This window comes from Micromys minutus, assembly GCF_963924665.1.
Source record: "Micromys minutus genome assembly, chromosome: 16".
Lineage (NCBI taxonomy): Eukaryota > Metazoa > Chordata > Mammalia > Rodentia > Muridae > Micromys > Micromys minutus.
Window position 1 is genome coordinate 20,210,945 of NC_137985.1, and position 13,977 is coordinate 20,224,921.

General features: G+C 37.7%; 1 protein-coding gene across 1 annotated transcript in view; it reads right to left on the reverse strand.

Annotated features, from left to right (window-relative positions):
• Positions 1 to 629: 629 nt before the first annotated feature.
• DPY19L2 (dpy-19 like 2) overlaps positions 630 to 13,977 on the reverse strand; it is a gene marked incomplete at both ends in the record, with an annotated part of 98,836 nt that continues 85,488 nt past the window's right edge. The window contains 6 exons of the mRNA XM_080929820.1: positions 630 to 780; positions 6,562 to 6,687; positions 8,653 to 8,752; positions 10,944 to 11,118; positions 11,933 to 12,052; positions 13,641 to 13,665. Coding sequence (XP_080785946.1) covers positions 630 to 780; positions 6,562 to 6,687; positions 8,653 to 8,752; positions 10,944 to 11,118; positions 11,933 to 12,052; positions 13,641 to 13,665 — 697 coding nt within the window. The remainder of the gene's footprint in view (positions 781 to 6,561; positions 6,688 to 8,652; positions 8,753 to 10,943; positions 11,119 to 11,932; positions 12,053 to 13,640; positions 13,666 to 13,977) is intronic.

Below are 13,977 nucleotides of genomic sequence, written 5' to 3' on the forward strand. Positions count from 1 at the left end.
GAAAATATAAGTATAAAAACTCCAAGAAGTTTAACTCAGAGCGGATGCACATTCAGCCATCAAGCATGTTCAAGATTTATTATAAAAAAGAGACAATTTTACTCTTTGATGAACGTACTCTATCTTCAAAGTAATTACCAATTTCCAAAGCATTTTTGTAGATAGCTTTTATTGGGAGATAAGATTTATAAAGCAATACCATCTTCATCATAAACTAAAAATAAATGAGGCTACCACTACCATCGGGTTTCCCAGAGCCTGTGCTTTTCTCCATGGCTCAGAGGGTCTGGGCTGGTCCACAGGGACGAGGGAAACCTGAAGCAACTCTCCTAGCTGGATTGAAGAGGAGTTACTTTGGTTTCTAAAATTAAATTGATATTTTCCATACATGTTCACTTGGAACTCCAAAATGAACATCTGTTAAAGAGATATAAGATGACTTAATCATTTATGAGGTAAGCCTGACAGACTGGCATTTTCATTAGTAGCAACCAGAAAAGTTTAAATAGTTTTATCTTGCTTTAAAGTGTCTCTTTGTAAAGCTTGTGATTTTCATTGTTGTAAACAGGACTGGAAGTGTTCGTCTTGATATGTATCTTCACACTATGGAATGTTGGGGCTCTTTGATCTCAGTTAATCTTCAGTACTCTGTACATACTATTCTGAAACACTGTGGTAAAGTACGGCCGGGAATCCTTGAGCAGGACACTACAGAGCGGAGGGTTAGCCGCATTGGAAGGGTCTTCCACGTCCCAGATTTCAAGCATACTGCAACCAGGTCTGAAAAAAAAACACATAGATAAATAGTCATATTAAATAAAATAAAATGCTCACATCCCAGAGGCTAATTAATTTAAGTACTTCAAAATTAAAAACCATAACTTGAGAAACCATTAAGTCCAACACCTAGAATAAAACGAAGTGAAGCATGATACATCTCTAGCCCCAGTCAACACATGCAAACTGTAAAGTGTGGAATCACAGATACATGTCTGAGAAAGCTTACCTCCAAATGAAACACAACTACGTTTGCTAATCACCATTCTCATCCAAAAAATAAGACTTGTTTGTAGTCATTTTTAAACATGAGGTGCCCTGATTTAGTCAACAAGCATATACTCAAGGAAGAGAAGGGGGATTCTTAAGCTAGGTTGTTCTCTTTAGCTCCTCCTTTTTGAGGGTGTCTATAAAAGTATGTTAAGTGGTATAATATGTGTTGATAGAGGATAATGCTACATTGGAAACACATTTTAATGTATATGTTGAAATATAACATAAAAAATCTGGCATTTCCTATGGAAAATTTAACTCTATCACAGCTGATACAGAGACATTCCTACCACTTAGCATGTCCTCCATGCCCTTCTTGTGGTCAGTCTTCTTCCCAAAACATGGCCCAGGCACCTTTGGGTCTCCTTTCTGCACTGGAGCATTTACAACTCCGTGTAAATGCATTGTCTAAGTTTTTCATTTCTGGCTTCCTTATCTGAGAATAAATACTGTGGGAACTTTTTTTTTTAGTTCTGTAACTGTTAGCTCTTTCTTTTATTATTCTTTTTGTCTTTATGTATCTTTTTTGTTAATTTATTTATTTTATAAAATATTATTATAGCTCACAAAATTTGTTACATAATAATATATGAATACACAAATTTTTTTCTAAGAAGGACTGGGGCTTCCACATTTTGGCCTTCCTTTTTTTTGAGCTTCATAATGTCTGTGAGCTGCTTCTTGGGTATTCAGAGCTTTCTGGGCAGACTGTGGAAACTTTTAAGATTTATTTATTTTATATATATGACAACACCATAGCACTCTTCGGACACATTAGAAGAGGGCATCAGATCCCATGACAGATGGTTGTGAGCCGCCATGTGGTTGCTGGGAATTGAATTCAGGCCCTCTGGAAGAGCAGCCAGTGCTCTTAACCACTGAGCCATCAGGCCAGCCCCCAGAATACTGTGGTTTTGATTCCATTAGATACTGTTTGTCCTGGTGAGTTTTGCCGTCAACTCACTACAACCTAGAAACACTTGAGGAGACGACTTCAGCTGAGGAACTAAGGAGGGAATCAAGTTGGCCTGTGGGCACGTATATGGGGGCTTGTCTTAATTGTTAATTGATGTGAGAGGGCCCAGCCCACTGTGGGCAGCAGGATTCCCATTGCAGCTGGTATTCAGTTCTATAAGAAGTCTAGCTAAGGGGCTGGAGAAATGACTCAGGTTAAGAGCACAAACTGCTCTGCCAGAGGACCCATGCTCAGGTGGCTCACAGTAACTTTAGCTACGGGGAATCTAATCCCCTTTTCCAAACCTCCATGGACATCAACATATATGTGACATGCATACATGCAGAAACAAGAAAGCAAACACAGACACACACACTCAATCTATAAAAATATCAATGCAAATCTAACTGAGCATAAGCCTGCGAGTCAGTCAGCAAGAAGCATCCTCCATGGTTTCTGCCATAGTCTGGTTGTGAAGTGAGACTCTTAAAGTAATAATGGATGTAGGGACAAGCAGGCCTTGAGGTTCATGAATTCCTGCCTTGACTTCCCTCGTGATCAATTATAAGCCAAATAAGCCCTTTTCTCCCATCATTTGCTTCTGTCCTGGGTATTTTATCATAAGAGCTGCAATTAAAGAGTTATATTCCTTGTAAGTACTATTACCCTTTGCTTCCCTAACTAGTATTTTATGGCATAGAATATCACAGTCCATTTACTGATTTTCAAATGACTGAGCATTTTCAGCACTTGCAGTCTCGGTGACAGTGTGCACCATCAGTATGAGAACTCATTAAACTAATTTTAGGCAGACGTCAAGAAGTGATGAACAATGGAGTGGTAAATGATCTGTAACTTGACAAATAACCACAAAATTATCTTCCAAAGTGACTGCATTTTTTTTCAGTTTCGACAAACAATTCATATGAATTCAAATTGCTCTTTATTTGCATAAACATAGTGTGTTAACAGTCTTTATATTTTCAGTTATTTTGGTGTTGATATAGTTCATTCAGAATATCTTCTTTGGTACAATGTCTGTACCAAATTTTCCAAGTTCTGTGTTGCTTCTTACATTTGAGGTATGGGGAGTTTTTCTATCCTATCAGATGTGTTGGATTTTAGATTATAAAACTGGCCAATAATTACTCAATATACAGTACATATAAGCTACAGTCTGTTGCCTTCTAATACGTAAATGTCCCTGTGGAGCAACAGTGCAAACAAGGCACCTCACTCTCCCCACAGCGGATTCTTGCTCTCTGCAGCTCTGCTCTTTTCTTCCATCAGTGTCTTTCAAACACAACTGCACATCTTCTTCTTCCTGGAGATTTGTGTGCATTTTCTGGAATTCTTGCTTTATTTTTATTTTTGTCTGGATCATCTTCCTAAGTAATTATTACCCATGTTATATTTACCAAGGGTTTATTCATTCCTATTGATGAATACTATTAGATTTTCTAAGTATTCTAATAATGTGCTTTAATAATTAATCCACCTGTTAGTAGATATTTGAAGCATTTCTAGGTTGAGAATACTAAAATGAAACTGATACGAATAACTGTGTGCAATTTTAAGTCTAGATGAATCCATTATATTTTAAGGTTATGTGATTTATGTATGTTTGTGTGTGTGAGTGTGTGTGTGTGTGTGTGTGTGTGTGTGTGTGTGTGTGTGTGTGTTCTGGTGCCTGGGGCAGCCTGGGAGGACATTATATGCCCTGAAGCTGGAATTGCCAGTGATTGTTAATGGCCTGACCTTGGAGCTAATAATCAACTTCAGAAAAATGTTCTTAACTCTGAACCATCACTTTAGCGCCAATAAACTCCTTCTTTTATCTTAAGCAAATATACAGAGTAGGTGTCAGGTTTCTTAAGAAACTGTAATATTCTATCATTACATGGTTTATACCACATTTTATTCCTACAACTGATATGCAAGAGTAGTAGGTATTCATTTCAGCAACACTTGGGACAGTTAGTTTCTCTGTCAACTCTAAAAATTGTATTAGGTGATTTAAGAGTAAGCCTTGTAGGTTTAACATACATTTTGTAAATGGATAATAACATAAGACATATTTCTTTATTAATTTTTACCATTCCTGTTGTAGCATCCAAGTATTTTATCTATTTAGTTTATTGATTTCTCATTGCATTTCAGGAGTTCTTTTTATATCTAAAGTTCTTTATTAGTCTACTGTGGTGTATCCCACAGACTATGACATGCTGTGTTCATTTTTATTCGGTTTGAACATTTTTCAATTTTCTTTGTGACTTTATGATTGATCTTTAATTACATTATATACAATAAAATTATTTAGATATTATCCAGGTAGCTTTATTGTTATTAATTAATTCTAGTTTAATTCCATAGTGTCAAGGAATATAGTTCCAATTGTTTTAAATGCACACACACACACATACACACACACACACACACACACACACACACACACACATATATATATATATATATATATATATATATATATATATATATATATATATATAATGTTCAGATTCTATTTTAGTCTGTCCCTTTGTCTATGTTGCATTAGGTTGCTGAGGAAAATCATGTGTATCTATTAATTTTTATGAAAATATCAGTGTTTTATTTACATTTCAGCTGGATAGGTTAATTTTGTTTGTGATGTAAGTTGGCCTGCAGGAGTCCACTTAGACCCTCTGCCAACCTGAACACTGTCAAGTGACCCTCTCATACCTAGACAGTTTTGTTGACTATAGAATTAGTGACTTCTTTATTCACAACTTTGCTTGTTCTCCCATCAGATAATTTGGCTCTGTGTGTGAAGTTGAGTGTCCCTCACAGTGCTTCCTTCCCTCCTCTCTTTGAGGCATCCCCACCTGACCTTTCTCTTCCTCTGCATGTGCCTCGCACTGGTTTTCTCTGGGTTTGCCCCTTTTGGACCTGTTGAACTTTGCAGTGGATTTCTCTGTTAGTGGCTTTCCACAACCTCAGAGACTCAGACAGGTCTTGGGTTGTTGTTTCCTGGCTCTTCCCTTCTTTCCTGTGTTATAACTGGGATTATTAATTATATAACATGCTCTTTCATAGCTGTGACCTTCATGTTCAGTTACTTTGCTATACTGTCCAGATCTCTGCAATTGTCCCTTTAAAAACAAGTTAGATACATCCTTTGTGGATTAGCTGCTTTTTCACATTCACATTCACTGCTTTTTTTTTTTTTTTTTTTTTTTTGCTTCTATCAGATCAAATTTGCTGTTTAAAACTTTTTTAATGCTTTACTCGAACTCTAGAGTTCACCTCTAGAGTCCCCAAATGAGTCTGGTTTTGCTCCATTGAGATGGTGTATCTTTCCGCTGACTCACAGAATGTTTTGCTTTAATTTATGGCGCAGTTTTATAGTTTCTAGAACAGAAGCCAGGACCTTGCACATTCCAGGTGAGTGCTAAGCTGTAACCCTAGCACTGTTCTTTTTATTAATCCTTTGAATAACGAATATGCACTCTTTTTCAGTGGTTCCCAACCTTCCTAATACTGCGACCCTTTAATACAGTTCCTCGTGCTGTGATGAACCCTCTCCACAAATAAAATTATTGCATTGATACTTCATAATGATAATTTTTCTAGTTATGAGTGCTAATATAAATATTTGATATGCAACCCCTGTGGTAGGGTTGTTTAATCCCAAAGGGGTCAGAACTTATGTGCTGCAAACCACTGTTCTAGTTGCTTATCAGATATTGGGGTACTTTGAATCAGTTTCTGCTAACTTACTATTTTCAGAGTTTTGGTCACCATGTGCATGACTGACAAGTGTGGCTTGAAACAATGGCACTTTAACACATTCTAACTATACTGGAACTTAATTTGATCTCTTGACTGATGAACAACATTTTTGCTATTGGCAATTTACCTGCCTGGATCTGTTGATATCTCTTCCAGAAAGCTAAGTAATAACCTAAAGAAATCCCCTGAAGACATTATTTTGTTTTAGTTTTGGAAATACAAATATCACAATGTTAATAATGTTTCTACTTATTGTGCAATCTTTAGTTATGAAAAAACTTAAACCTTATATCTAGTATCACTAACAGTAGCAGATAAATATAATTCACTTATAATTTAGACATCAAATTAAAAAGCTGCAAACATTGGGAAAATTATAGAACATACATTTACAATAGATATTTAAACCTGACCTCAGTATTACATGATAAATGCCCAAACAACTCCCTACTTCCTTAGTCTTTATATAGTTTATGCTTCCATATGCCCATGAAAAGTAAGTTTAAAAGATCATATAAAAATTAAGATATTAAAATGCAATTTAATAGGTATTATGATAAGATAATATAATTTAACTTCTCTACATTGCAATACACATGTATTAATGGGCTATATCTAAAATATGAAGCCATATGGAATCAGGATTTTTATGTAGCAGTCTGGTATCAGTACAGAATGCAGTGAGGCATTTGTTGCTTTACAACATACTGAATTATACCTCATATTATTATTACTCAATTTGCTTAACAATACACCGTATTATACATTATATTATTGATACTCACTTTGTTCTCACGACACACCATGCCTCTTCTAGAACAAAATAATTCACATGTAATTCCAATAGCTTATTTCTCACTTCTACTGCAGTCTTTCGACTATATGCAGAGTAAACTATTTTTGTTCGAGCCCTTTAAATTCAAAAACAACAATTAAAAACCCATTTTAAATTATAGATTAAAGAAAATTTGCTAGCAAATTGATACCCTAACTCTCAACTGAAAGATGGGCATGACCACAAATTATGCAATTGCTTTGAAAAATTAATTTTTGTGTGTCTATTTCTATCTTCAATGCGCTGAATTTTACAGCTGTTTGAAGCCTGTTATATGTAAGATAAATATATAGATACTTTGTACTGGGTGACCAGATGATAATTCAGGTTGTAAACTTCACATCTTATAGTCTACAAAAGAATCTGTCAATAGGATTCTGTCACCTAAAAGCTGAGGCTTGTGACAATGTGAATCTGGGTAGGTAATTTCCCCTCTAGAAGCTAAGAACAGACAAACTGAGATGGAATACTGCCAAGGGAGTATTTAGCAGTGAGCATCTGGATACTTCCATAGATCGGAAAAGCATCACAGAAAATTTTGACATGCCAGGATGGCAAATCAAATGTGGAATACTAGAAGGTAAACTGGAGTTGTTACAAAATCCTGAACAAACTGAATGTTGCTTGGAATGCTCAATCGCTACCACTAGACAGAAATTTTTGAATAAATCAAAATTATTTTTTTCTATCAGTGTACCAAAAATTAAGAGAAAAGGATTATTTTAACAAATGACCAACTGATCAAAACCATGTTTAAATCCATACCTGCTGCACTGGGATGAAGATCTGAATTCAGGTCCCTTAAACCCAACCCCAATAATATCAGCTCACAGTTGCAACCCAAGCAGGGAGATCAGGAGACATGCAGATCCCAAAAACCCTCTGGCCAGCCTAGTCGAATTCTATGTTAAGCAGACATTGTATCCAAGAATCAGGTGGAGAGAAATCAGAAAATATATCCATCATTGGCCTCTAATCCACAAACACATACGGGGGGGGGGAGAGAAGAGGAGGAGGAGGAGGAGGAAAAAAGAGAAAGGGAAGGGAGAGGGAAGGAGGGAGAGGAAGGGGGGAGAGGGAAGGAGGGAGAGGAAGGGGAGGGAGAGGGGAAAGGAGAGAAGGGGAGAGAAGGTGGAGGAGAGGGGGAAGGAGAGGTAGGAGAGGGAGAGAAGGAGAGAGAGAGGAAAAGAAGGAGGGAGGGAGGGAGAAAGAGAAATGGAGAGGGTTAGAGGGAGGGAGAGGAAGAGAAGGAGGGAGGAAGAGGGAGAGAGAGAGGGAGGGAGGGTCATTATGTGTGGCTCATTTTGTGTGTGTGTGTGTGTGTGTGTGTGTGTGTGTGTGTGTGTGTGTGTGTGTGTGTGTGACTTCATGCATGCACATGTCTGGAAACCAGAGGTCAATGGTGGATTTATTTTTTGATAGTTCTCTACCTTATTCTTTGAGACAAAGTCTTTCAGTGAATGTAGAGTTCAGTTAGGCTGGCTATTGAGTTTCTGGAATCTTCCTGTCCCCAGTGTTACCTGTATGAAATATGTGAGCCATTTTTATTGGCTTTGGAGTCATAAGACCTAAATTTAGGTCTTAATCCCAGGGTGGCAGACCTTTTACTGACTAAGGCATCTTCCAAGCTCTATGACATTATTCTGCTCATACTTGATTCAGATTTAAGTTTCTACTGAATTTACTGGATCAGAAGAAATAGGTATCTTTAGTCATTGCTATAATTTTTGTTTATTTGAGACAAGGTTTTACTCTGTAGATCAGGTTAGCCTGGAATTCACTGGGTAGACAAGACCACACTTGAACTCAAACAATATTCATGCTTTGGTTTTCCAAGTCCTGCCATTATGGGTATGCCTCCCATACACAGATTCAGCATGCATCCTTTTAACTTCCAGAAATAAATACAAATATGCTGCATGAACATGTATACATGTCTATATGAACATGTATATGTGTTTGAAAATGTACATTTTCCTTTGTCTAAGGGCCATTAGCAAGTAGTCGAAAATCTACCCAATGAATAAAAGTGACTGCTCACCTCAAGTTTGCATCCTCATAGTGTGGATGGTTCACAATGGGATGCAGTGTAGACAGCTTGATGCTTGCCATTGTAGGCATGGCACCCGCAAAGACGGCATCTGGGGAACCAGATAATATGCTTTAACAAAACATTTCCAAGAAAATAAAAGGTTCAATGTGTCCCTAAAACCTAGATTCAAATTAAGAGAAAAATTAAAGATCCTACACTAATGGCCCCTGATGTAGATCTATTACTTATTCAATATTTATCCTTTGCCTTCCCTGGAATATTTAACCTGTGCTTCCCTGGTGCTAGGAGCTATATAGATACTTTGAAATCTCGTTTTACACTTTATTATTATTTTTGTTGTCTGTGTGTATGTACTCATCTCTTGCATCTCTCTCTCTCTCTCTCTCTCTCTCTCTCTCTCTCTCTCTCTCTCTCTCTCTCTCTGTGTGTGTGTGTGTGTGTGTGTGTGTGTGTGTGTGTGTTTGTGTGTGTGTTTGTGTGTGTTCATGCACACCATGGAACATATGTAGTGTAGAGTAAACAATTCTTGGAAATTAGTTCTTTCGTACCATATGAGGCCTGGGAAACTAAATCAAGTCCTTAGGTTTGGTAACAGATGCAGTTACCCACTGAGCTATCTCAATGACTTGTTTTTATAGGGATCCAATGGCTAGGTTTGTAGTATAACTCAGTGAATTTTGTGGGATTTTTGTTGTGTAGAAAAATAGGCTCAGAAGTATCAAAGCTAAGGGACCTGCCAGTACTATGCAGTTGAAACAGCTCCAAATTTACCTTAAAGACCTCAGCAGTACTACAGGCAGAAAACTATACAGAAAGAGAAACATCCTGTCTTACTATGAACAATGTCAAAGACCAATGTCATGGTACATTTTTTTTTCAAATGATTTTTTTTTTTGTTGCTGAGGTGGTGGGATATAGTCATGTGGATTTATTAGAAGAAAATGCATTTCAATATTTATAATCTAGGCACTGGCCAGACAGCATGGTGGTGTCTTGCAGAAGACTTGGGTCTAGTTCCCAGCACACACGGAGGCTCACAACATCTGTACTGTTTTTCTACCTCTTCAAATCATTCATTACTTGTTGGTATACATTTTTTGAATAATAAATGTAGGTGAAGGTGTCGTTTCCCTAATTGGTTCTTGATTGTGTCAATAAAGATGGCAGAAGTTAATCGCTGGGTGAAGGGAAAAGGTGGGATTTCCTGGTTCTTGGAGGAGGAAGGGGTGAGAGAGGTGAGAGAGATAGAGGGAGGGAGAAAGAGAGAGGAGTCTTTTGGGCCAGAATTTGGAGGAGCACAAACTGTGCAAGGTCTGGGGGAAACTAGAACCAATGGCAGCCTCTGCCCCTGGCAGAGGAATTCTGATAGAGGATAGCTGGTGAGTTCAGAGCAATAGGTTCTTCACCCAGCCATTGAATTATCTGGCTAGTTTAAAAATATTAAAGCTGTCTGGTGTTTTCTATCCACGGATAAGAAGGGCAAAAGAAGAAAGCAGGCAGCCGGATGGATGGGCACAGAGGAACAGGTAGAGTTCTTGGGAAATGCACAAGCTGACAGCTTGTTGGAACTTAGTGAGACTGGGATAGGGAAGAGGGCTTGGGGAAGCTGGCCTTATGGGCAGAGTGAGACAGCCATTGGCCGTGGCTAATCTCAGATCATAGCTCAGGCCACAGCACCCGGCAAGGAGCAAGCATGGTTTTATAAAATTAGATACAATAACCAAATTTGGCCATAATTAATATTAAGCCAAAGTCAACTATATGGCCATAAAGCTTTATTCTTGATATTTTAATACACTAAATGTTAATATAATTGTTAAAATTATTTTTTATAAAAGTTGGTCAGAAACGTATGACATTTTATTTAGATCTACTGAAATAAACACTCTAAATACAACTTCCGGAAAGCGTGTCATTAAACACTGAGGGCATAGAACCATGCAGAGCGTCAGTTATCTCTTAGTGATGGAGAGGCATTCTGGAGCCTCTAGCATCATGACAATCTCATGGCTACATCTAGTAAAAGAACACAACTCAAAATTGAGGTGTAATTTCTACTGAATATGTATTTCTCCCAGATCATTGTCAAATAACATAATTAAAAGGCAAACTACTGCAAGTCATAATTGTACACACATTTGCCCCTCACACACAAGCACAAACACTAGTGCATATATATACATATATACGTACACACACACGTGCACAGATGCAATGCTTAGCTTCATGTGATATTATATTATGCATGTGTATTATATTATATGTGCATAACAGCTTACCTGGCCTGGTGTTGTGTTTGATCCAATGTATGAGCTCTTCCTGAGGCAAGTTAGTAAACTCTCCCATTATACTCCATTGGTTATGGAGATTCGCACAACCTTGTATTGACATCATTGTCAGAATGCCGAAGACAACATTCTCAAAATGAATTCTGCAAAAAAGCCAGCCAAAGAGCTGAAATAAAAAGACCATTTATTTATATTTCTTATATGAAATATAAGAATTGGATCAAAACTACATTCTCACCTTCCTACTGAATCCAGAGTGGGAAACACCATGTCTCATGCACACAGACACACGGAATGAGCATCTGCTGCTTGCAAACAGCCAACATTCTGGAGTTACTAGGCTGAGTTACAGACAAGTTCTCTGTGCTTCTCAAAGAACTGGGTGTCTTTCCAGTACTGACTTGCAGCCAGACAGTAGAATTAGTGAACTGCAACTCGAAATGTGCTAAGCTAAAAGTTTTTAACTTTTGGTTGATTTTTATGGTGGCTTGGATAACCAGAGGAAACCCACTAGCACAGCCATGTATGTTCCTCTCAAGAAAATGGCTGCTAAACTGTCAAAACCAACATGGTGCTTATAGGTCTACGGAGTGTCTGTCTAGTTTATATAGCTTTCTAGCTAGTTTATGTATCCACTGAATATATAGTAAGGAATGCCAGAATAGAAAGATTTTTTTATATGAATTCTTTATTCAAGCAGGACCACCATGGACATCTTCAGCATTAGAAATTTGCCATTTGGGAGGTTTGTGGGCCTGAAACACCTGCTCTCTAAAGAAACATCATTAATAGTCGATCCGGATTTTTCAAAGCCACTTTATGCTAACAGTGAGACATCAGCTGGCGTTGAAAATCTTTGAACCCACTTAGCTTGAAGCGCCCACTGCTTTCAGACTTTGGGTGACTTAGCAAAGCCATCATGGCCCCAAGGCAGTTGATTTGGTTGTTATATTAACAGACACTCAAGGATGGTGGCTTACCCTTCGGGAGCAGATCAAGGAGGCCATGATGCACATGTGGGGTGTCAGAAACAGCTTCAACCGCATGATCAAGATGGCGAGACCCATGAATGCCAGCAACTGCAAGGTGTGGAAAATCAACTGCAAGACACAAGTGACCTTTGTGCTTACTCCACGTTTAAATTAACAGACAAAATAAAATACCCCTTATATGAGAGGGCAGGGCCCTCCCAGCATACCATTGAGCATGCTAATACATGGCTCTATCTGTTCAACTATGACTTAATAATATAATGATTTCTGCCAGGAAATGTTCTGAGTGCTTCACACAGAATGAGGCCTGCACCTTAGTGCATTTAGTTAGAAGGGGCACTGCTAGGCCACTGAACATAAATTAGTTGCAATCAATTAGATGCTGACAAGAACATTGTGCATGAAAATGGAGGAGGGGAACGAGCCGGCAGCATAGAATGTGGGATAGGCCACAGAGAAGACACTAATTAAGGAGGCTAACATCTGGGAGGGGAGGAAGACAAGGGGACAAAATACAAAGGGTTCCATATCTGCACATGCACACAGTTAAGAGAGATCATAGCAGCACACGAGTAGAATTGTCTAACGGTCTGTACTCTGTCTGTACTCTATCCTCTATCTGTACTCTATCCTCTATCTGTACTCTATCCTCTATCTGTACTCTATCCTCTATCTGTACTCTATCCTCTATCTGTACTCTATCCTCTATCTGTACTCTATCCTCTATCTGTACTCTATCCTCTATCTGTACTCTATCCTCTATCTGTACTCTATCCTCTATCTGTACTCTATCCTCTATCTGTACTCTATCCTCTATCTGTACTCTATCCTCTATCTGTACTCTATCCTCTATCTGTACTCTATCCTCTATCTGTACTCTATCCTCTATCTGTACTCTATTTTCCTGTAACAAGGCTGAGGGTTCCACAGGACAAAGATTTCAGATTAAAATGTTCCTAACTGAGATACTCATAAAAAATAAACATTTCCTACAAAAAAATGCAGTGACTGTGACAATAATCAACACAACCAAATGTATATGGTGGCTAAATATTTACACACTAATTTACTGATACTTAATTACATTACAGTTATGTGGTGTTTTCCTTTATCCAAAAGCAAACAGGTTGTTCTTTAAAATGAAATTTTAGAAAAACACTAAAATAGTAAAATGACCAATTTCCTTCTAGGATGTTACCAAGAAAATGAGCTCTTCATTTGGCAAACATTTTAATGGCCCCAGGGGGTAACACATTTGATGACCAATATAACAAATGACAAGCACCCGACCATCAAAACTTACTATTAAAAGATTAATTAATGGAGCGGACAGAGTTTTAGGGTACACACTACAATGCATTCACAGAATAATAGTCTGTAAAATAAATGGACAAGTAAAAGAATCTAAAAATCCATGTATTTATACATAGGGCATAAGGAGGAAATCATGAAACATTCTTCTCTAAAAAAGCAAATAGGTCACTTCTGGTAATTTTCCTGCATGTTTTGAGTTGGCTTTCAAATTCTTATTACTAGTAAATTGTGAGACCAGACAGAAGAAGGAAGTCCCAGCAGAAATGATTGCCACTGCCCCAAATTCAGGCTGCACTGTGAATCAGCAGGAAGGCTACGCCTCTGTGATTTATCCTTCAAGTGGGGTTTAATGCATGAGTCTACCAAGAATGAAAGCTTTTACCTCGCCGTTGTCAAGGAGCTGTTTTCTGGAAGAAAATAAAAATGACCTATTTACTGAATGTCCATTGTAACATCATTACATAAGAGTAAAATGTTTAATTTTGTTCTTGAATTTTAAATTCTTGATTCTTTCTAGACCATGTAAAGTGAAAATTTCAAAGCACTGTATATGCTAATAAAATTACAAAGTTTTAAATAAACAATTCTCCATCATTCTGTGTATGTTAAGTAAAAAAGCCGATCTTTGATTAAATTAGAACATGTTTTACTGATCCCTGAAGTCTATACCTCTACCACAACATACTTCTATTTAAGCTATGTACTATAAAGAAAGTGCT